This window comes from Kwoniella shivajii, chromosome 4, assembly GCF_035658355.1.
Source record: "Kwoniella shivajii chromosome 4, complete sequence".
In the NCBI taxonomy this organism is placed as follows: Eukaryota; Fungi; Basidiomycota; class Tremellomycetes; order Tremellales; family Cryptococcaceae; genus Kwoniella; species Kwoniella shivajii.
Genome location: NC_085911.1, coordinates 1,426,731 through 1,446,325, shown reverse-complemented (window position 1 = coordinate 1,446,325; position 19,595 = coordinate 1,426,731). Strand labels below are relative to the sequence as shown.

The 19,595-nt window shown below is 41.8% G+C and overlaps 7 protein-coding genes across 7 annotated transcripts; 3 read left to right on the top strand and 4 right to left on the bottom strand.

The window, feature by feature from the left end:
- Positions 1-40: 40 nt before the first annotated feature.
- Positions 41-3,292, bottom strand: IL334_003519 (uncharacterized protein; the record flags this gene model as incomplete). The annotated part of the gene is made up of 12 exons (XM_062935249.1): positions 41-126; positions 232-446; positions 589-722; positions 790-998; positions 1,064-1,517; positions 1,651-1,746; positions 1,818-1,889; positions 2,028-2,183; positions 2,270-2,293; positions 2,453-2,495; positions 2,589-2,698; positions 2,843-3,292. 12 exons carry the CDS (start codon positions 3,290-3,292, stop codon positions 41-43), a joined length of 2,049 nt encoding a protein of 682 aa, XP_062791300.1.
- A 400-nt stretch (positions 3,293-3,692) lies between these two features.
- IL334_003518 (uncharacterized protein) lies at positions 3,693-5,797 on the bottom strand (the record flags this gene model as incomplete). Its single annotated transcript, XM_062935248.1, has 4 exons — positions 3,693-3,782; positions 3,834-4,195; positions 4,256-5,330; positions 5,444-5,797. The coding sequence occupies 4 exons, from the start codon at positions 5,795-5,797 to the stop codon at positions 3,693-3,695; spliced, it is 1,881 nt and encodes a 626-aa protein (XP_062791299.1).
- A 647-nt stretch (positions 5,798-6,444) lies between these two features.
- On the bottom strand, positions 6,445-9,006 carry IL334_003517 (methylenetetrahydrofolate reductase; the record flags this gene model as incomplete). The annotated part of the gene is made up of 11 exons (XM_062935247.1): positions 6,445-6,757; positions 6,822-6,859; positions 6,920-7,099; positions 7,155-7,421; positions 7,481-7,578; positions 7,628-7,659; positions 7,726-8,423; positions 8,480-8,511; positions 8,567-8,667; positions 8,727-8,797; positions 8,920-9,006. 11 exons carry the CDS (start codon positions 9,004-9,006, stop codon positions 6,445-6,447), a joined length of 1,917 nt encoding a protein of 638 aa, XP_062791298.1.
- Positions 9,007-9,655: 649 nt separating this feature from the next.
- On the top strand, positions 9,656-11,654 carry IL334_003516 (homoserine O-acetyltransferase; the record flags this gene model as incomplete). The annotated part of the gene is made up of 4 exons (XM_062935246.1): positions 9,656-9,870; positions 10,023-10,196; positions 10,281-11,058; positions 11,154-11,654. 4 exons carry the CDS (start codon positions 9,656-9,658, stop codon positions 11,652-11,654), a joined length of 1,668 nt encoding a protein of 555 aa, XP_062791297.1.
- A 514-nt stretch (positions 11,655-12,168) lies between these two features.
- IL334_003515 (uncharacterized protein) lies at positions 12,169-13,197 on the bottom strand (the record flags this gene model as incomplete). The annotated part of the gene is made up of 4 exons (XM_062935245.1): positions 12,169-12,239; positions 12,443-12,554; positions 12,756-12,888; positions 13,022-13,197. The coding sequence occupies 4 exons, from the start codon at positions 13,195-13,197 to the stop codon at positions 12,169-12,171; spliced, it is 492 nt and encodes a 163-aa protein (XP_062791296.1).
- Positions 13,198-13,762: 565 nt separating this feature from the next.
- Positions 13,763-16,731, top strand: IL334_003514 (uncharacterized protein; the record flags this gene model as incomplete). Its single annotated transcript, XM_062935244.1, has 2 exons — positions 13,763-15,841; positions 15,904-16,731. 2 exons carry the CDS (start codon positions 13,763-13,765, stop codon positions 16,729-16,731), a joined length of 2,907 nt encoding a protein of 968 aa, XP_062791295.1.
- A 680-nt stretch (positions 16,732-17,411) lies between these two features.
- On the top strand, positions 17,412-19,530 carry IL334_003513 (ornithine-oxo-acid transaminase; the record flags this gene model as incomplete). Its single annotated transcript, XM_062935243.1, has 11 exons — positions 17,412-17,518; positions 17,598-17,621; positions 17,722-17,799; positions 17,855-17,889; positions 17,960-18,401; positions 18,484-18,597; positions 18,653-18,720; positions 18,785-18,866; positions 18,937-19,203; positions 19,297-19,387; positions 19,468-19,530. The coding sequence occupies 11 exons, from the start codon at positions 17,412-17,414 to the stop codon at positions 19,528-19,530; spliced, it is 1,371 nt and encodes a 456-aa protein (XP_062791294.1).
- Positions 19,531-19,595: the final 65 nt, after the last annotated feature.

The window sequence follows — 19,595 nt, the reverse complement described above, 5'->3', positions numbered from 1 at the left end:
ATTATACATGATTGCGCAAACATCTATTGTACGTATCCTCCTATATCCCTTCCTTTTCTACTTTTCTGTTGTTCGAGCGCTTCCAGTTGAATTTGTGATCAGGTGATCTCCATTGTTCCCCTCGATCTGTATACGCGAAAATCATGCATCAGCACCGAAATGACCCAAAAAAACCTCTCTATTCCTACTGAGCGAGATAATATTCTAACAGAGGATGAAAAAGAAACTTACAAGCGATCAAAACCAAAGCAGCGGAACTCAAAGCTAATAAACCAGCGAATAAAGTGTATAAACCACCATCACCAATGGCGTTCCTGATAGGTACAGCAATTTGTGACATTACACAAGCCATAACACCTCTAAATAACGAATTTAACGATACTGCAGAAGATGATATTCCAGGATTGGCATCCACAAGATATGCCAATGTAGATGAGTATATCCATCTATTATATCACAACCATAGTAAAATCAGCTCTAGTTCTTGGGATACATTTCAGTCTTTTTTTATTGGAATGGTTGCCTATTGTTCCCCTTCCCCCGCCGTGAGGTGTGGGTGGGGTCTGGGTATGTGGTGATAAAACTCACAATAGAGCAAATCCGGATACCACCAAACTAATTACTATTCCAGCTATATGTACTTTCTTTTCTGCTGTCCATGCATATGCTAAAAATCCGAGTACCAAAAAAGGCATAGCCACAAAAGTCGCTTTGAGTCGCATCTGATCCACAGTGTGTGAAAGTCAGCAGACGTTCATTAGAGATTGACCAAAAGGAACACTCGCTCACCTCAGCGATTACAACGCCACCGTTACCTTTTTTCAACCTTTTCAATACCATATCACTATATCTTCCACCTAAGATACTAGCCATGATGCTTCCTATTCCAAAGGCTAGGAGAACTAGACCGATTTGTAATGAATTGTAATTGTACGGCGCTTCACCCAGTGTGATAGACGCAGTGTAAACCGTTGTATATTGAGCAGCAAATAAGATACCTGAAAGAACGTGATTGAGAATCAGCCCAGACATATGATGAGCCGTTCACAAAGGATGAACTTACCAGACGCAGTCAGTAAAACTGAATTGGCAGGTTTTGCAATCACACCTCTCATAGTGGGCAGAGGGTTCAAATCTCTAAAACTCAATTTGACAACCTGTGCCTCTTTGTTCTGGTTTGAACGGACTTTTCTCCCATACCATGTTCTAGTGATGTTCTGAGTCTCGACGTTGATCTCTCCTTGTTTGGTAAAAGTTGGTTGTTGCTCGATATCGATGTCTGTCACTGTCGCGGTTGCTGTTATATCTTCTCTCAATGGTAGTACCGTATTATGTGTACTTTCATCTTCATGACTATGTCTTCTTGATTCAGGAGGTGAAGAAGGTATATCTTCAAGTTTATCTGATCCTTTAGCTAATTTCTGTTTACGACGTTCACTGCGCATTTCTTTCTTAGCTGATGCCACTTCGGCTCGTTTCGTAGCGTTTGACATTGCTTTCTGATATACTCTTGATCTCTAATGCAAATCAAAAGCACATTTCAATCATCGTTTCTCTTTTGTCAAGCTGTGGTCCGGATCCGCATTGTGTAGGCATGAAAGAAGGAGATGAGGACACTGGCGATATCCAGGAGAGCGAAAAATAACTCACCTCTCTTCTCCACGAATCAGGAAACAATACGAAAGCGATGAACATCACACCCGCATACGCTGTCAGGAAGTAGAAAACACTTCTCCAGCCGAAAGCCTAACCAATCCCAGAAAAATAGAGATATCAATGAGGCTCTCCGAGCTGGTGGAGCGCTTTGCAAGACTCACCTGACCCAAGGCGCCGCCTAAGAGCGGAGCTACGCCTGGACCTAACATGGGCAGTCCGTAGTACAAACCCATCTGAAGCAAAGCGTAAACATGCACGAAGATCAGTATTCATCGATATGGTCTCGACGGGGAGTAGGAAAGTGTTTTTGCAAATCCGCCACATATTCCGGCACTCAGATTGGGGGTCAAATAAACAGCATTCGTACTCACCTTTGAACCCCTCTCATGTATCTCATACATATCAGCCAAACTACCCGCTCCTAAAGCTGTCACCGCCCCTGATCCAGTAGCTTGTAATGCTCGCATGGCGATGAGTAGTGGCATCGATTTAGCTCGTGAGGCTACTATCAACGCGATGATGTAAATCTGCCACAAGCAATCATATTAGTAAAAACGAAACTGCTGATATATGGTTCCAAAGCGAAATGACTTCGAGAAAAGTCTCCACTTACAGCAAAGGATGTGAGATAGACGGGCTGAATGTGGGAAACCAATCAGCTCAGTGTTGCTGTGAGGTGTTTGATTCTCTAGTCTGCGAATGTAAACTGAACGTACTTTTCTCCCTGTGACCTGTAAAATGCCGACCAGTCATAAGTATCGCTCTCTCGAGACGTATAAACCCTATCAGAACTTACCTCTGAAATACCAGCCCATACCACAGGTGTCCAGCCTTGAAATCTACGATGTACCAATGCGTCAATATCATATCAGATATTTGGGAATTGCACTTTTTGAGCTATCGTCAAGTTTCCATATATGAAAGATACTCACAGAATATACATACTCAAAGTCAAACCCGTCTGTGATTCAGTAGCATGCAATTCTTCCGTTATATCGTTGATCACTGGATTGTATATACTTGCAGCCATTATTGGGCCGAGCTATATCATTATTCACATAATTAGCAACTCCTCGCGAGGAACAAAAGCATCAATCGAATCATCTACATTCCTTTCGGGTCATTCTCAGAGAGCACAATTTGTTGACTTGGGAAACAGATAGATTCGAATGCAATTTGGACTTACCAAGCCCAAAGTAACAACTAAAAATGCGAACCATTTTTTACTATTCTTCCATTCTCTTGGATCATCTTCTACTGGTACATGTTCAATATCAATATTGATTCCATGTCCTTTCCCTTTCCCGTTCCCCTTTGCTTTGACTTTAATATTAGTTTGATCACTTTCAACTTTCGTCGGTGTAGATTTTTCATCTAAGTCGTTTTCTGATGTTGTCTCTGAATTTTCGCCAGTTTCATTCTCATTTCCGTTTTCGATTTCAGTCTCGATTTCAGTTTCAGAGGGAACTAAATCCCTATCTTGTGGTGGATAAGCCTCAGTACTTTGTATCCTACTTAGTGCTGTTGATATTCTAGATGCTGATCTTTCCAATGGTGATTGAGCTATACGTTGTTGTTGCTGGTTCTGAACCTGATGCTGGTTTGCAAGACGGGAAGGTCCAGCTTGAGATGTCATTGCCTTTGTTATTGTTTTATAACCAATCTTCAAGCATTCACTATATTCTCATCTCAATATTTACAGACAGTGGATATAGCTAGTTGAAGTTGTACGAGTCAATTCAAATTCCAGTCGGTCGATCGGTCAATGTAAGCAGAATGTTCTGTTAGATTTCGATACAACTAATAGATTATTGAACACTCGAATTCATGACTCGGACTACTCGCATGACCAAACAAATCTCGTTAAAATCACATTTCTTAAAATAACATAATTCATTTAATCTATCTTTTGCTCGGTCAGATCCGTTCGGCCGATGGGATCGGCCGATCGTTTTCTCTCTGCTGCCTGTGGTATACCGTCGGAATGCTAACTTACTGTATCGGAACAAACATCTGAAGGCGGATAAGGTATTCTTTCACCAAAGTACGTATTCTACATGGAGTTGATAGTTCTCTTGCAGATCGCGATAATGATTTATACGAGCTTGACGGGCTTCAATTGCTTCCTACTATTCATCAGCTCGCTTACATGTGCTTTGTCCCAGATATGTACTCACTTGACTCGGCTCGGGAGTTTCAGATTTATCTCGAATTCTTCTCCTCTTTCTCTTTCCGATACGCGTTATCTCTCCTTCATCCGACTTGTCATGCTCTCCCTGCTCACTGTCGCTCGATGTGACGGCAGAGTGAGACACAATGTCGCCTGCCATACGTTTCAACACCCTTGCGCCTCTCCATCTACTTGGTATCCCCCCGCTCTGTCTTCTCTCTTGAGGTGGCAGACTTTCGATGCTGTCAGATACTCGATCGAAAGATTCTGGTAAAGATGGCGTCGGAGAGAATAACATCGAAGAGTTGGCCGGAGGTGGAACAGGGGAACTAGGCTCGGATGAAGGATGAAAAGGTCGAGGGACTTTGTCTGTTGTGACATAAACTTGGCATCAGCGAATTCATACGTATTAGAGTATGGACTCCTCACCTCGCACAAATCGCTGCATCCACCAAAAACCGAAATGGTCATCTTCTTCATCTCCGCTTGAGCTCAAGGATGTTCTATTGGAGGCTAATTCATCAAGTCGCGGCTCGGGAGGTGAGAAGGAATGATATGATTGTGCAAGATGCAAGTTCTCGCTATTTATGACAGATCGGCAGAAAGGATCCATGGGATCATCTACCGCCTGGTGAGTAAAATCGTCATCGCCTTTTTCGAAATTCATTCCATAGTCATATTCTTGTTGAGGACTGCCAATACGTTTGGTCTCTCCATCGTCTCTTGCAATCGTTCCGCTTGCTCGAAAATATTCACTTGCAGACGAAGAAATTTGTCGCCCAGCTTTACTACATCGAGCTGTCTCTACCGAGAATTCATCCTCTTCCATTGATCTTTGACCGCCCTCAAATTCTTGATTCTCTTTACTGGCTGGAGAACCAAGATCATAAGGATCCGCTTCATCTTCTTGATCCATACTGTCAGAAGGAGGTGGAGTGATCTCAAGACCTTTTGCTTTTCTAGGGGTCGATCTTCTCTCCTTGATCTTACTTGATCCACTTGACGACTTGCGAAATCGGTTTTTCGCTGTTATTGACGAGGATGGTTGAGAAAGATCATTCAGAGGTATGGAGAAGTCTGATCTGTCATCCGAGTCTGTTACGAGGATACTTGTCTCTTCCTGTCGTATAGTCGTTTCAGCGCCATGATCAACGATGTTTTCATCTTTTCTCGCTGAAGATATTGCAGACGGAGTAGACAAATCATTCAAAGGTACGACGAGCTCTTCCCTGTCAAGGAAAAGCGTGTCTCTTCTGTTGGTACCGGAAGTCGAAGGTGAGAATAACGAGTCATGATCGATTCTCCTATCGGATAAGCCTATGGGATCATGTCGAGATAGAGGGATCGGTGTAAGTTGAGGATCTGATACAAGACTCGGTGAAGTGATTTCTTCTTCAGTTGATGTGATTGGGATTGCAGAACTTTGAGGAGATTCATTTGTTTCAGTAGGACTATGCGATCTCAGTCTTATTCGATGAATTGGTGTCGAAGTAGTTCCCAAACTCTAAAATGAAGAAGATAACGTCAGCTCATTTGATAGGATGTATGAATTTCTCTGAAAGTGGAATCATACAAAACTTAATATCTGTTTGTCTTGGGATTATACCAACTACTTACAGCTTTACTACTCTTTCTCACTATTTTAGCCGGAGTACCTTTCATCCCCATACCCAAGCCTCTTGCACTTGATATAGTGTTTCTACTATATGGTTTCTCGAACGAGTCGTCATTATTCACTTGACCATTCTGACGATGTTGGATAGTTGAGGTTGATTTTGATTTTGATTTTGATTTTGATTTTGATTTTGATTTTGATTTCGCTCCCCTTCTCCAATTCGATAATCCCTTGATGATCGTTTCTCCTGATGATGACCGAAGATGAGCACGACGGAATCGATTTGATTGAGAAGGTGGAGAAGAGGGTATGAGCGATTTTTTGGCTCGATAAGGCGTAGGTGATGATCGCGGCATTGTGGGAAGATGCAAGATTATCACAAGACTTGTAACAGGTTTTACCAAAGAGGTTGCGTATATCGGGTTTTGTAGAAGAAGGAATGAAAAAGAGATGTCAATTGTGGTATCAATTGTCACATATATAAGGTAAATAGGAGGTGGGTCCGTGCGAGAACATTGGGAAACACCATTATCAGTTTTAGTTTGATATATGCAGACTTGCGCCCTCTATTGCATCTCAAATCAACATGTCAATGTTTTCCTATGCTGTTACTGTAACTCATGCATTTTATTCATTTCATGAGATGACTGTATTTGTATTGAATGCGCTGTTGAACGCTCTCCTCTAGTGTTTCTACAAATATGATGATAAATCTATACAATTGCGATTGTACAACGCTAGGGAGAAGAGATGGGGGGTATCAATGATGTATGTTGAATGCGGGGGATCTTTATGTTTATTTTCTCTGGTATATTCGATAAGATTATGTGATTACGAAATGAAAGATTTATAAATGGGATAGATCAAATTTTGAATGTATAGATATATGTGGATGGAATAAGGAGGAAAATTAAAACGAGTTGAACGTTTTTGTTCTTTTCTTCCCGAAGGTTTGGTATCCGTTGAGGACAAATTCCAGATCTTGATGGAACAGACGATTGATCTAATGACCATTAACTACCAGTCCATTGCTGGCGCCATTACCGTTTACCCCAACAGCATGCTTGACGCTCTCGACCACTCCGTTCGCGCCCGATACTACACCATTCAAGGTATGTTGAACAGTATCCACGACTTTACCGACAGATGATAGTTCCAGCAAGAACGGTTCGAAGATTGACATTCCATCTCTGAAATCGTTCGCTACGATGTTGACAAGATAAGAGGTGTTCATGGTGTTCTCGATCAACTCTCGAGAGGGTGAAGCGGGTGGGTATAGGTTGGCCCATTGTAAACCTAATTCGAAAGCTTCATCCCTGCGAAGAACCGAAAAAGTCAGTTGATAGTTTGATTGAGCATCGAGAGAACAATCAAACTCACTTCCACGCGATGAAAGAGACAGCTTCGACGATTGTCGGCTAATGAGGTGGTCAGCATACCAAGTCATGATGTTCTTGCGTTTCTCAGAAAGTACACACCTGTACTATCTCTTTTCCTGGGAAGACACCCCAAGTAACGGCATTTGGACCTTCACTATGAGTGTTTGTTCTCAAATCGCCTTGCTTGTTTACTGCGTAATAGGTGATTCGGGGATCTCGTTCAATTCGTCGTATCAAGGGGTTCAGTAATTCAGGAGAAACGAAGAACTCAAGATATGCCTAATACAGAGCGATATATCAGCTAGATTCGTTGGTTTATATATGTGATACTCACTTTTTGATAGACATATCCTCCTGCAGGTCCCCATCCATGTACTTTGTCATCACTCCTTACACCATCGACAGCCGGTTGAGAGTTGATAGTCAGATAACCCATTTCATTCATTTTGGCTAATTGTTCATCAATGACGGAGGTTTCTGATGCTGCAGGTTGAGAAGACCAAGGGAGTTTGGCTAGATCACCTCTACAGAATCGAGCAAATAATCCACAAATCTCAGAGAAGGCGGTAGGATGTCCCCACAGGTTGTGAGCGTCCGTTGGCTATGTGCGCAAGTATCAGGCATCATGTCTTTCGCCAGCCTGTGGTGATTGATACTCACGTTGATGTTGATTGAAACCGGATAACCGTCCAAATCACCGTAAGCAGGAGATCGTGAGTCTCCCCACCGTCCATTAGGGAATTCGTCCCATTCATCGGCTAAACGAGATGATTAGTATCGAAGCAAGGTTCATGTGGATATACTTACTTCTAGACAAGTATGATTGAACCCGATTCGCCCTAAACGTTGATCCGATATCAGCTGTCAGGTGCCATTTTTGAGTCTAAATTTCAGAGATCACGCACCAGAAGATAGGTCTGATACTTTCTCCTCTTCTGTGAGGTGTTAAAGAAGGTCTCCAAGGTAAAGGAGCGATTTGTTCTCTTCTACCTTCCAATTGTAATTCTTGAAGTAACATTCTAGCACCTTTTTCCAAATTTAATGTATAAATATGTAAACCTTTGATTCCAGCTTGTTCGTTTGCAAGGATTTCTTTACACATTTGAGCGACTAATTTAGTTCCAACTTGTCTGACTTTTTCATCATCACCTTTTACAGGTCTTAAAGCTTCGTAGAAATGAGGTGGTACAATTATGTTTTCTCTCTGAACCCATTTTTCGAATTTTTCCCAATTTTGAATTGGCATGATTCCAGGTACGATCGGTACTTTTATACCTGCTTCTCTCACTCTTTTAACCCAATCAAAGAATATTGAGGTATCGTAGAATAATTGGGTGAAAATGAATTCTGCTCCCGCATCGACTTTCTCTTTTAACCATTTGATCTCTTGAACTTTGGCATCTTCACCTTCGGGTGTTTCGGGGTGTCCTTGTGGGAATCCAGCTACTGCAACGCAAAAATCGTCTGGGTAATATTTGTGGATGTGTTTTACGAGATCAACAGCGTTCATGAATCCTCCAGGTGTAGGCTCCCACTTTGATGTACCCGCTACTGGATCTCCTCGAAGTGCGAGAATGTTTTGACATCCATGTTGTTTAGCTTGCTGATGACACAACCATTATGAGCTTGATCGATCGATAATTTGGATTATGAACTCACCTGTAAAGCCCACTCAACTTTTTCCTTTGGCACTAAACATTCTGTCAGCCCAATTACTCTTGCCAGGACCACATACTATTCACTTACTCTCAGTACAACACAAATGCATACAAGTTTCAATTCCAATGGTTTCTTGACATACTTGCACGAGGGAGTTGGTCAAATCCGCGTTTTTTCCTCCAGCACCCCTATGGTCTCAAATTAGATACAAAATATCCACAGTATCGAAACGACTGGGCAGACATACCACGTAATATCTATAAATTCTGGACCAAGGTTACGCATTCGCTCTATCCGGTCAAAGAGGTTTTGCAGACCCTACATGATGAATATGAGACGTCAGCAATGGACGAGGCAATCGTAGGGACTGGAGATATTCCACGAAAGGGGCATATCACGATGGAAAAACTGAGTGTAAGGTGGTAAAACGGTTCACTCACCTGAGCAGTCCTAGGAGGGAAAAACTCAAAACTCCAAAAAGTCCTGCCTTCCTTTTCTGCCTTTTGCAATTTTTCCGTGATCTTCATGATGCTTGAAGTAGAGAAACGATATCTTCTGGTTTAGTGAAGTCTCTTTGATTCAAGGCTTCGATGCTTCCAAAGTGGTGATGGAATGAATGTGTATGTTGACCTCTTGAACACTGCGATTTCTAAATAACGATCGAGATATCAAAGGATCGGTCGTATTTTCCGAAAGGTGAGGAATAAGCACTATTGAAGTGTATGAACAAGCTTTTGTTTGGAGAGAAAGAAAGGAGTGATTATCTACAGATGTAGGGGACACCGCTGTTCGAGAGGACGATGGGATATACTCTTATGTCGAGGTAGAAAAGGTCACTGATTTGACAATTTATACGATGAAAATGGTACGATGGTTCGTCCAATCTTGAAAAAAAGTCACAACTTTAAGGGAAAAACACACATTTGTAAAACGTGCTTTAGAAAGCGGTGATATCCGCCATTCCTAAAGGCTGCCACGTGGTTCCTCCACCTTTTCTGTCAGAAAATGAATCGATTGTTCCCTCGTACCGACTCGACATGTTGCATTTGGACGATAATGAATAACTGATAATATCGAAATAACTATCCTATCACTGTACATCCCCGAACATTGGATATCACTTCAATTTTGACGAAACACATTCCGACGCAATACCAGTGACGAAATATTCCAAACATGAGCGGCAGCGCTAGTACGAGCAGTTCAGCCAACCCTTTCTCAAAATTGATATCACAAAATATAACTACTATCCCAACATTCAAACTTGAATCTGGAGTAGAGTTGAAAGATGTTCCAGTCGCTTATAAAACATGGGGCAAATTGAACGAAAATTGTGATAATGTTTTGGTTATATGTCATGCTTTGACTGGAAGTGCAGATGTAGAAGATTGGTGAGTAACAGATAAGCCATACCCGATATCTTCCATTAGTTCGACAATAAATATCTCTCTTTACTATCCAACCTATAACGGGAATTCATCGCCACAGTTACTTGTGTAACAAGACGCGAGGACTGATTCTTGCTATTATCAACGTGTTGCAGGTGGGGTCCATTGTTAGGTCCTGATAAAGCATTTGATCCCACTCGATTCTTCATATTCTGCGCAAACGTCATGGGATCTCCTTATGGTACGATATCAAGTGTGACTACGAATCCTGAAACTGGCAAACCGTTTGGTCCTGAAATGCCTGGAAGCAGTGTCAAAGATGACGTGCGGTGGGTATTTTACGTCCAAGACCATCAAAATAACTATATGAAGGATAAAATCTCGTGCTGATTCCACTATTGTGATTCCCTTAGACTCCACTATATAGTGTTGAAATCACTTGGAGTCAAATCTGTCGCAGCTGTTATTGGAGGTTCAATGGGAGGAATGACATGTTTAGAATGGCCATTAAATTCACCACCTGGATTCGTTAAAGCGATTGTACCATTAGCCACTTCCGCTAGACACTCGGCATGGTGTATATCATGGGGTGAAGCTCAACGACAATCAATCTATTCAGATCCAGATTATAAAGATGGTTATTATTACGAAAATGATCAACAAATCGATCTGAATAAACAACCTACAAGAGGATTAGCAGCTGCTAGAATGGCCGCGTTATTAACGTATAGAAGTAGGGATTCATTCGAATCTAGATTCGGTAGAAGATCAAACTCATCAAACTCTCAACAAAACCATAAAGGAAAAGTACCAAAAGGTGGTGTTAGAATTATGGGTGGAGAAAAAACTACTGATCCTTCAGCTCCATCAGATTCGGATTTATCTTCCACTTCAGGATCAGGCACAACAAGGGAGAAAGCTTGGAGAGAACATAATGATGGTCATAGATCTTCTTCAAATATAAATTCAAGAAGAGGCTCAAATTCCTCAAACTCAACTACTGCGACAGGTAACGGTGATATTCAAACTCCCGAATTGGAGAAAAATCTGTTATTGGTGAATGATAAAATAGGTCAAGGCGTTGCATTAGGTTCTGCGTCTGCTTTGGTAGAAGGAAAATTGAATACAGGTGGGGAAAAACAACCAAAAATATTCAGCGCCCAAAGTTATTTGAGATATCAAGGTGATAAGGTGGGTAGTTTTCCATTGGCATCCAACGATTTACTTCTCCTTGATAGACATTGTAATTTTGAGAATTACCAAGCTAACAAATACACTCATCTCAGTTCACGAGTCGATTCGATGCTAATTGTTATATCCATATCACACGTAAACTTGATACGCACGATTTATCATTACCATCAAACGACTCATCTTTATCATCTTTATCATCCCAACTTCCTATTCCACCTAACGATCCTGATTCACCACCTTCAGACTCAGATTTAGAATTACTTTTATCCAATGCTTTGGCGCTCGAACCACCTGCACTGGTAATCGGGATTGAATCAGATGGGTTATTCACAACTTCCGAACAAAAAGAATTAGCAGCACATATACCAGAAGCTGAATTAGTAGTCATCCCAAGTCCGGATGGTCATGATGGTTTCTTATTAGAATTCGAAGCTATCAATCATTGGATTGAAGGGTTCCTGAAACGTAAATTACCCGAATTCTACAATGAGAGAATAACTACTATTGAAGAATACGGTAATGAAGCGAATGGATTCGGTGTAAAAAAGGAAAGTGTATTTGGTGAAGCTGAGGCGGATGTGACTAGATGGTAATTTGTATTGGTTTTTGTGCACTACCTGTTTATAGGATAGGTGAGAGGCAAAAAGGAAAATGATGTATATAGTCCTTGAATACTAAGCGTACTGCAATAGCTCAAAGGAACATCGTAGAGTCATCAGTAGAGACGGCATCATCCTGTTCCTATCGTTGCATATATACGATAAGGCACTTGGAATCGTTTGATTGATTGAATACCAGACGGCAGCGTTACTGAACTTACTCACAATGATTCTTAGCGGTACGCAGACGTATAACAACAGTATCGCTTCAAGCATATGATTCACTTAACGCGTCTAATGGGAGGCGGTCGCGAAGCAGTCGGAAACAGCATATTCAACCTCGGAAACTGTGTATATAATGGGATATTTTGCATTTTATGTATTTCCGACTAAAATCCAAATCTAGCATACACTCGTTCCTTCCTTAAAGCTATAGCTATGGAAATTCCACAAGATCTCTATATTGCAGGGTTTCACAGTTTGACTCGGGAGAGGGGTATGTGATAGCTTAAGGGTGACCGTGATGTCCCCCATCGTCGTGAAGGAGATGTTCGTCGCCTTGGAAGTTGAGGGTGTAGACTATTGGAAATGAGATGCATAGTCAGTGGTGTGATTTGACATGAGACAGATAAGAGATAGAATTGTGATCAGAATTCGCGAAAGGTGGAATAGTGAATAAGCGGATTAAAATGGGAGAATATAATTGAAGAGATATTTTGACGATAATTTTTGTTTTTTGTGGTTAAGAGGGAAAAGGAATACAGATGAGATGTGAAACTTACCAGATCCACATTCGGGACATCGATGGTTTTTGAGTTCGTGGTTAACGTTCAACCAAATAGTATCGTGAGAATCAGCTGGGAAACCGGTACATCCAACTTGTCTTTCGGGGAACTATGAATCGTTTGAAGTCAGTTTATAAAGATCCATGACGACAACAAAGATATAAGGCAATTCAGTCATAATGTCCTTCCTGTCCCCAATCCTGTCTTTGCTCCCACACATCTGACCATACGCCAATCCCTCTTTCACATACGGGGTATCCTTGAATTCTTGATAGAAGGGGAGGAAGGGAAAGAGAGAGAATCCACTCACCAAAGAATAAACAGCAATAGGATCTTCAACGGTACCCAATCTAGTGATTTCAAGTGGTTTCATATCGAACACATCAACACCTTCAAGTTTACCCATAAGTTCGAATCTTTCAATACCGGTGGATTGTTGTTCGCTGTAAAATGACAAACAGACTAACATAAGCACTTTGTCGCCGTTGTTACAAATCCCCCTTATCTTAATGGCATGCAGTATCTTTCCACGATGCCTCCCACACTGTATGGTCAAGTTATGTATCCACGACTCACTCAGTTGGGACTTCTCCGGGTTTGGAACCAGGACCAAGGAGTTGAGGTGGACCATGACCTGCACTTCTGTTTACGGAGACTGAGAATGCTCTGGGGACATTGACGGTCTTGGAAGCGATGATGGGTCGTCTGAGTGCTGGTGCGACAGCTTTGAATGATCGAAGGATTGAAGCCATTGTTTTTCACGTAGCTGAGTGGTGAGTTTGTTGATCTACGAGATATATAAATGGGATTATGAGATATACAAAGAGGTCAAATAAGCACCACTCTTTATTTCTGCAGCCTGGGATGCTAGCGTGGGATTTACGATATATAAACTATGAACTGTGAAATGGACCAACGAGTGCAGTTCGGAATCAACCGCAAACCTCCCTCCCATTTTAGCGAATTACTCCGCGGTGTTTCGATTCAATGTGGCACTTTTCTTACCAGGTATGAACTATATACATGTGCCCGTGCGTGATTTCCTTGTGTGTGTGTGTGTGGATTACACGCGTCATTTTCATGTCACATATTCGTGATTCTGAGAACATGAGATATTGACAGTTATACATACATGAGCATGAACTTAGCGCGATTGAGGGATCATCAGATGGAGATATGATCATTCCGAGCACACCCATTGAGTCATATTCAACTGGGCTTGGAGAAGAAAGAGTGACCGGTCAAGAAGGTGAGCCTTAAATCGACCTTCCTTCGAAGCTCACAGATAACTTACTCAAGTTCATGCTTCAATTTAGAATGTCCCGACCCAATCCAACCAATCCCAATCCCAATCCCAATCCGACGCCGATCTCATCATATCTTCCTGATCCAAATGGATGGATAGATACAGCACCTAAATCACGTAAATCATCTCAACATCTACAACAACCACAGCAAAGACCGTTGATATCCTTCAATCATGGAATCGCTACCCCCCAAAGTTCAACTTCGGCGTATAGACGTCCTCGACCTAATTCCACCTTGAATCCCACTCGTGGGGCAGGACCTTCCTCATCTACTTCTACATCTACAATAAGAAAGAGGCTACATGACGTGACGCCTACTACCAAAAATGTACATGTACAGGGTCAAGGTCAAGGGACATTAAAGAATTACTTCAATACCCCAATAACAGAATCGAAAACTGGTTCAAACTCGTCATCATATAAAGGTAAAGGTAAAGCAACAAACATTGCAGACAGAACACCTTTGAGCGAAAAAGGAAGTCCGATACCGCAAACTACAAGTGGTTTGATATTTGGGAAAAAGAAAAGTCATGGTATATCAAAAGGAAGTAAATTGAAAATCCATAGAGATGATTTCTGGGGTTCGGGCTCAGAACCCGAGGTTGAAGCTGAAGCTGGAGAATTGAAAGGAGACCCACACGAAAAGGATGAAGATGAAATACGACCAGTCACTATCCCACACTTGAAATCAGGAGAAAAGAAAATACATCGTTCACAGGGAGGTATTACTAGGGAGAAGACAGGTATATCCTATCCACAAGAGATGGATGAATTGCCACCACCCGCTCAATCAACTAGATCAAAGATAAAATCACCTTCACCACTGAAGATCATAAGACAAACGAAATCACCTTCGTTGCCTCCACTCACATCTTCTTTATCACCTGAAATCGAGACTGAACCTACTGAACCTCGTGAACCATCATATTCGCCACCTAACTCTGATAGGTCTCAGGAGCGTACTCCTTCTCCTATCAAAGTTACGCATCCACTTTCCACTCCGTACGTTATGCCCCCTGACCCACCATCATCTGTCCTAAGAAAACACCTACGGTTTTGTGGTCAAGCGAAAGATCAATTGGCAGCTCCTTCTCCTTGGCGCAAACGTCCTCCTCTCACCCCTGCTCGTGCTCCACCAGCTTTACATCCAATTCCAGATGGCACTCAACCGAATCAAGGTGTCAACGAACGACAGGATATTGGTAAAAAGAGGAAAAGGGAATCTGTCACTAAGAAAGATGAAATTGATCTTAGAGTATTGACTTCAGTACAAGAGAGAAGACATAAAACATCTTCACCACATGGTAAATCCCAAGAAAAGAAACTGGTTGATTTATCTTCTTCCGATCCTCCTCCGGAAGGTATAAAATTGAAGGAACTAGTTGAATTATCATCTTCCGATCCACCAGAAATAACGGACACTCCTATCAAACCTACCCATTTCCACAAAGACCAAAAAAGGAAAGGTTTAACGCCTGTCAAACTGAATGCTTTACGAAACACCTTCAGCTCAACAAATATTGGTAAAACGTCACCAGGAAAATCACCTATAACACCGAAAAGAAAGTTAAAGAAGGGAATACCTATATCGCCTTTACCTAGAACATCAGTTATCGAAAGGCCAAGATCGATTTCTCCTTCTCCTATCAAATCTGCTTTATCTCTCAATCGCCAACAACAGCATACACCAAAGAAAGCATCAACTCAGAAACATTATCAAATCACCCCACCCAAATCGTGTAGACCGAAAATGTCAGAAAGACAAGAAACTTTGTTTATACTTCCTGATCCACCAAGACAACCTCATTTCCCCTCGGAAGAAAAAAGTACAGGAGTGAGAGAGTGGAAAGTTGCAGAAATGGAACCGGAAACTCTGCTAGACTGGGGTTTGGATTCTGATGAAAGCGAACGCGAAGGTGATCCAGGGGTCGAATGCGATAAGATAGCGGATCAAGAGGGGGAAGCAGAATTACAATGGACGAAAATGAGAAGCCCGTCTTCAGAACCTCCTCTATTTAGCCCTTCGGGTTCTCCTATACGCTCACCGGGTAGACGACCAAGTCTCGGTGAAAGGTGGTCCAGTAAAAGCGTGAGTTCATACCAATTGACACAACCAAATATTCGTTCTGGGCTGAAAGTACAACACCGTAGATCGAACCTACCATACTATCACAGAATTTTCCCCAGTTAATACCTTCGTCACCTGTCGAGCGGGGTTCATCTTCGTCCGCTCCACCGTCGTCTCAGAGGGACGGTGAAGGCGACAGAGACAATCAGGCAAGATCAGGAAATAGGGGTCATCTGCGTACAGGAGAGAAGGAGAAAGGAGAATCAAAATGGGACCATTTGCAACGTGGAATCTTAGCTTCCACTCCTACGTCCCATTCTCCCTCTCCGTCCACTTCTTCCCAAAATGCCAACAAGAGAAAATCGAAGTCTCGTCTGACAAATGAGAAGGAACAAAGCAAACTTGCCTCTTTCGGATTTTTCGGTGACAGACCTAAGAAAAAGCTAAAGAGGGATTTCGACAAACGTTGGGATGATGAAGAAGATTTTGACTTTCCCGAAGATAAACATCCTTCTTCTGAACAAGATAAAGCCCAAGAAGGAATTAGTAATAAAGGGATATTAATGAGTAAAGTTCCTGAAGCACCTCACCATCCTTCTCTAAGGCCTGCCGGGATCCAAGAACTCGAAAAAAGAGCCAGGGCCTCAGGAAGTCATTCTGAAGGGAAACCAACCTCTTCATTGACGAAGAAAAGGAGAGGAACCTCTTCATCACCTGAAATTGAACCTCCTCTTTTTGAAAGAACCGATTCCGTTACCCTTGTTTTCTCCCCGGGTGCAGACTCAAATGATATTGGACAGTCAACAACTAGTAGTTCTCAATCTGACGAGATGAAGACTCCCGGCTCAACAAGAGATTGGTTTGATAAGCTGGGTAATAGAAGAGGGAGTGAGTTTGGTACGATGGATTAAATGTAGATGGACAGGACTACTTTCAACTATGACTGAAATTTGATTGTTCTGTTACAGATGTCTCCGGCTTTGTGAATATCATCTCATATTTTGTTGACATTGAATATCTTTTTAAAACTATATCATATATTCTCACTGTATATATTGGAATTCACGATTTCTTAATGCATACTCGTATATCCCAACATTATATCATTGCATGCATCCTCGATACACCACAGTCTGAATGGCGCCTATACTCGAGCACGCTTTGATTTGTACGGAATTGCCAAGCTCGCTTAACCAAGCCAATTCATCACTGGCGCCTTTTAGCGAGAGATACCAAATACTCGAGTATACTCGTAGCGAGAAACTTCTATTCTCCGGGATCACATTCAGATTCAGACATTCATCAGTAGAAGTCATTTGGACATTCATCTGTGAACAATCTACGAGTATCTATCATCTGACAAGTATAGAGAGACATTCAAGTGACCCCCGCTTATTTCGGTTCTCAAATCTTGTCAATAAGAATAAAGAAAGTTTGCCCCCTTCGAGTTTTTTTTTAACAATCTATCTTTGCCGCCGTGAAAAGAAAAGAAAAGAAGAGTAATCCATCTCATCTTGATCTCAATCTTCAATCTCAATTTTCAGCTTTACTCTATATACCTAGACACATTGCAATAGACAAGACAAACAGGATGTCACCTGTAGCTACACATACCCCTTCAGCTCCCGCTCAACCAGTAGGTGGAAAAGCGAAATTCTCAACTCAAGAAATCATCAATCTTGAACATGAATATTCTGCGTGAGTCTCTCCTCTATCCTTCCTCCCTTTGTCCTCATCTTGGGAATACCAACTAATCATCGATGAATACGGCTCAAAGTCACAATTACCACCCTTTACCCGTGTAAGTCACTTATCTATTTCGGCATTCCGACTATATTCCAGTAGATTTAACATCCACAATCGCGATATTCGAGCTGATCAACCCATCTCATACGATGTAGCTGCTTCGAAAGAGGAGAAGGTGCTCATGTTTGGGATCCAGAGGGAAATGAATACCTTGATTTCTTAGCTGCTTATTCGTGAGTAGTCCTTTTGAGGGAATTGTACGGTGACTAATACCATGTGCGCTTTTAGAGCTGTCAACCAAGGTCACTGTCATCCTGATATCTGTGAGTACACCTTTCTCTTTACCGTACGGTCGATACGGTCAAACTGAAAGTATGGTATGTGCGGTACCAGTGAATACACTCATAACTCAAGCTTCTAAACTTACCTTATCTTCAAGAGCTTTCTATTCATCCAATCTAGGTCCATTCGCTGAAAAGATAACCAAGATGTTCGGATTCGAAATGGTCTTACCTATGAACACGGGTGCCGAAGCAGTAGAAACAGCAATCAAGCTAGCCAGAAAATGGGGATACGAAAAGAAGAAAATACCAGAAGGAAAAGCTAAAGTATTAAGTGTAGATGGTAATTTCCACGGAAGAACAATTGGTATTATTTCAATGTCGACTGATCCTGAATCAAGAGCTGGTTTCGGTCCTTTCTTGGAAGGTGTGGGACCTAATTGGGATACCGGATTGATCCGTTACAATCATCCTGAAGACTTGGAAAGAACACTTGAGAAATACGGTGATGAAGTTGCCGCATTTTTGGTTGAACCTATTCAAGGTGAAGCTGGGTAAGTTTCCTATTCTCCTCTGATCTTCTTACCTAGATCTTTACATGAAACATCCGAGCATTCAAGCTGATAACGCGTACAGTATCTACGTTCCTGATGATGGATACCTCGCCAAGATCCATGAGATCTGCAAGAAATACAATGTCTTGTTGATCTGTGATGAGATCCAAACTGGTCTTGCCAGAACAGGTAAAATGTAAATCATGACCATGTCCTCTGAAACCGGACCTAGCTGATATACAGTATTCCAGGCTCTGCTACGAATGGGACGGTATCAAACCCGATATGGTCATCCTCGGAAAAGCTTTGTCTGGTGGCAGTGAGTGGAAAGCTTCATTTGTTTCTTTGATCAATGATCAGCTCTGAAGATGCTCTGATTTTAGTGTACCCCGTGTCATGTGTTATGGCAAGCAAGGAAATTATGCTTACCATCAAACCTGGAGAACATGGATCTACTTATGGAGGGTGAGTGTATTTGGGTCTCTGCGACAAGTGTGAGAAAGAAATTTCAGCTGATACACCCCTCGCCTCGCAGAAATCCATTGGGATGCGCAGTAGCAATGACTGCTTTAGATGTTCTAGTCAAAGAAGATTTAGTCGAAAGATCAGCTAAATTAGGAGAATTATTCAGATATGAACTTCGGAAACTGAATTCACCATTCATCAAAATCATCCGAGGAAGGGGATTATTCAACGGTGTTGTCATTGATGAAAAAGTTTCAAAGAAAGGAAGAACAGCTTGGCAGTTATGTTTATTGATGAAATCTAAAGGTTTATTAGCTAAACCCACTCATGTCAATATGTGAGTTTTCTTTCAGTTATCAGTTGGCTTGACTGCGAAAGTCACCCTAAAGTCGATATATGCTGACGACCTGTGTTACAAAAAAAAAAATAGCATTCGGTTCGCTCCTCCTCTTGTCATTTCAGAAGAAGATATAATCAAAGCCACAAAGATAATCGCTGAGTCCCTTGAAGAATTTGACGTCGTAAGTGACACCGTACTTTCTGTTATCCATGGTGGTCCGAGTCAAGGTCAAAAACGCTGATCACGCCGCGTTTGTTGTAGATCGAGAAGATCCCAGGAGATGAAGGTGATGAACATGATACCGTCATTGAGCTCGAAGATTAAGCTGCGTTTGCTCATTTGGTACACTTAAATTCTACTCCTATCATATTTTAGTGTAGTCGATTAGA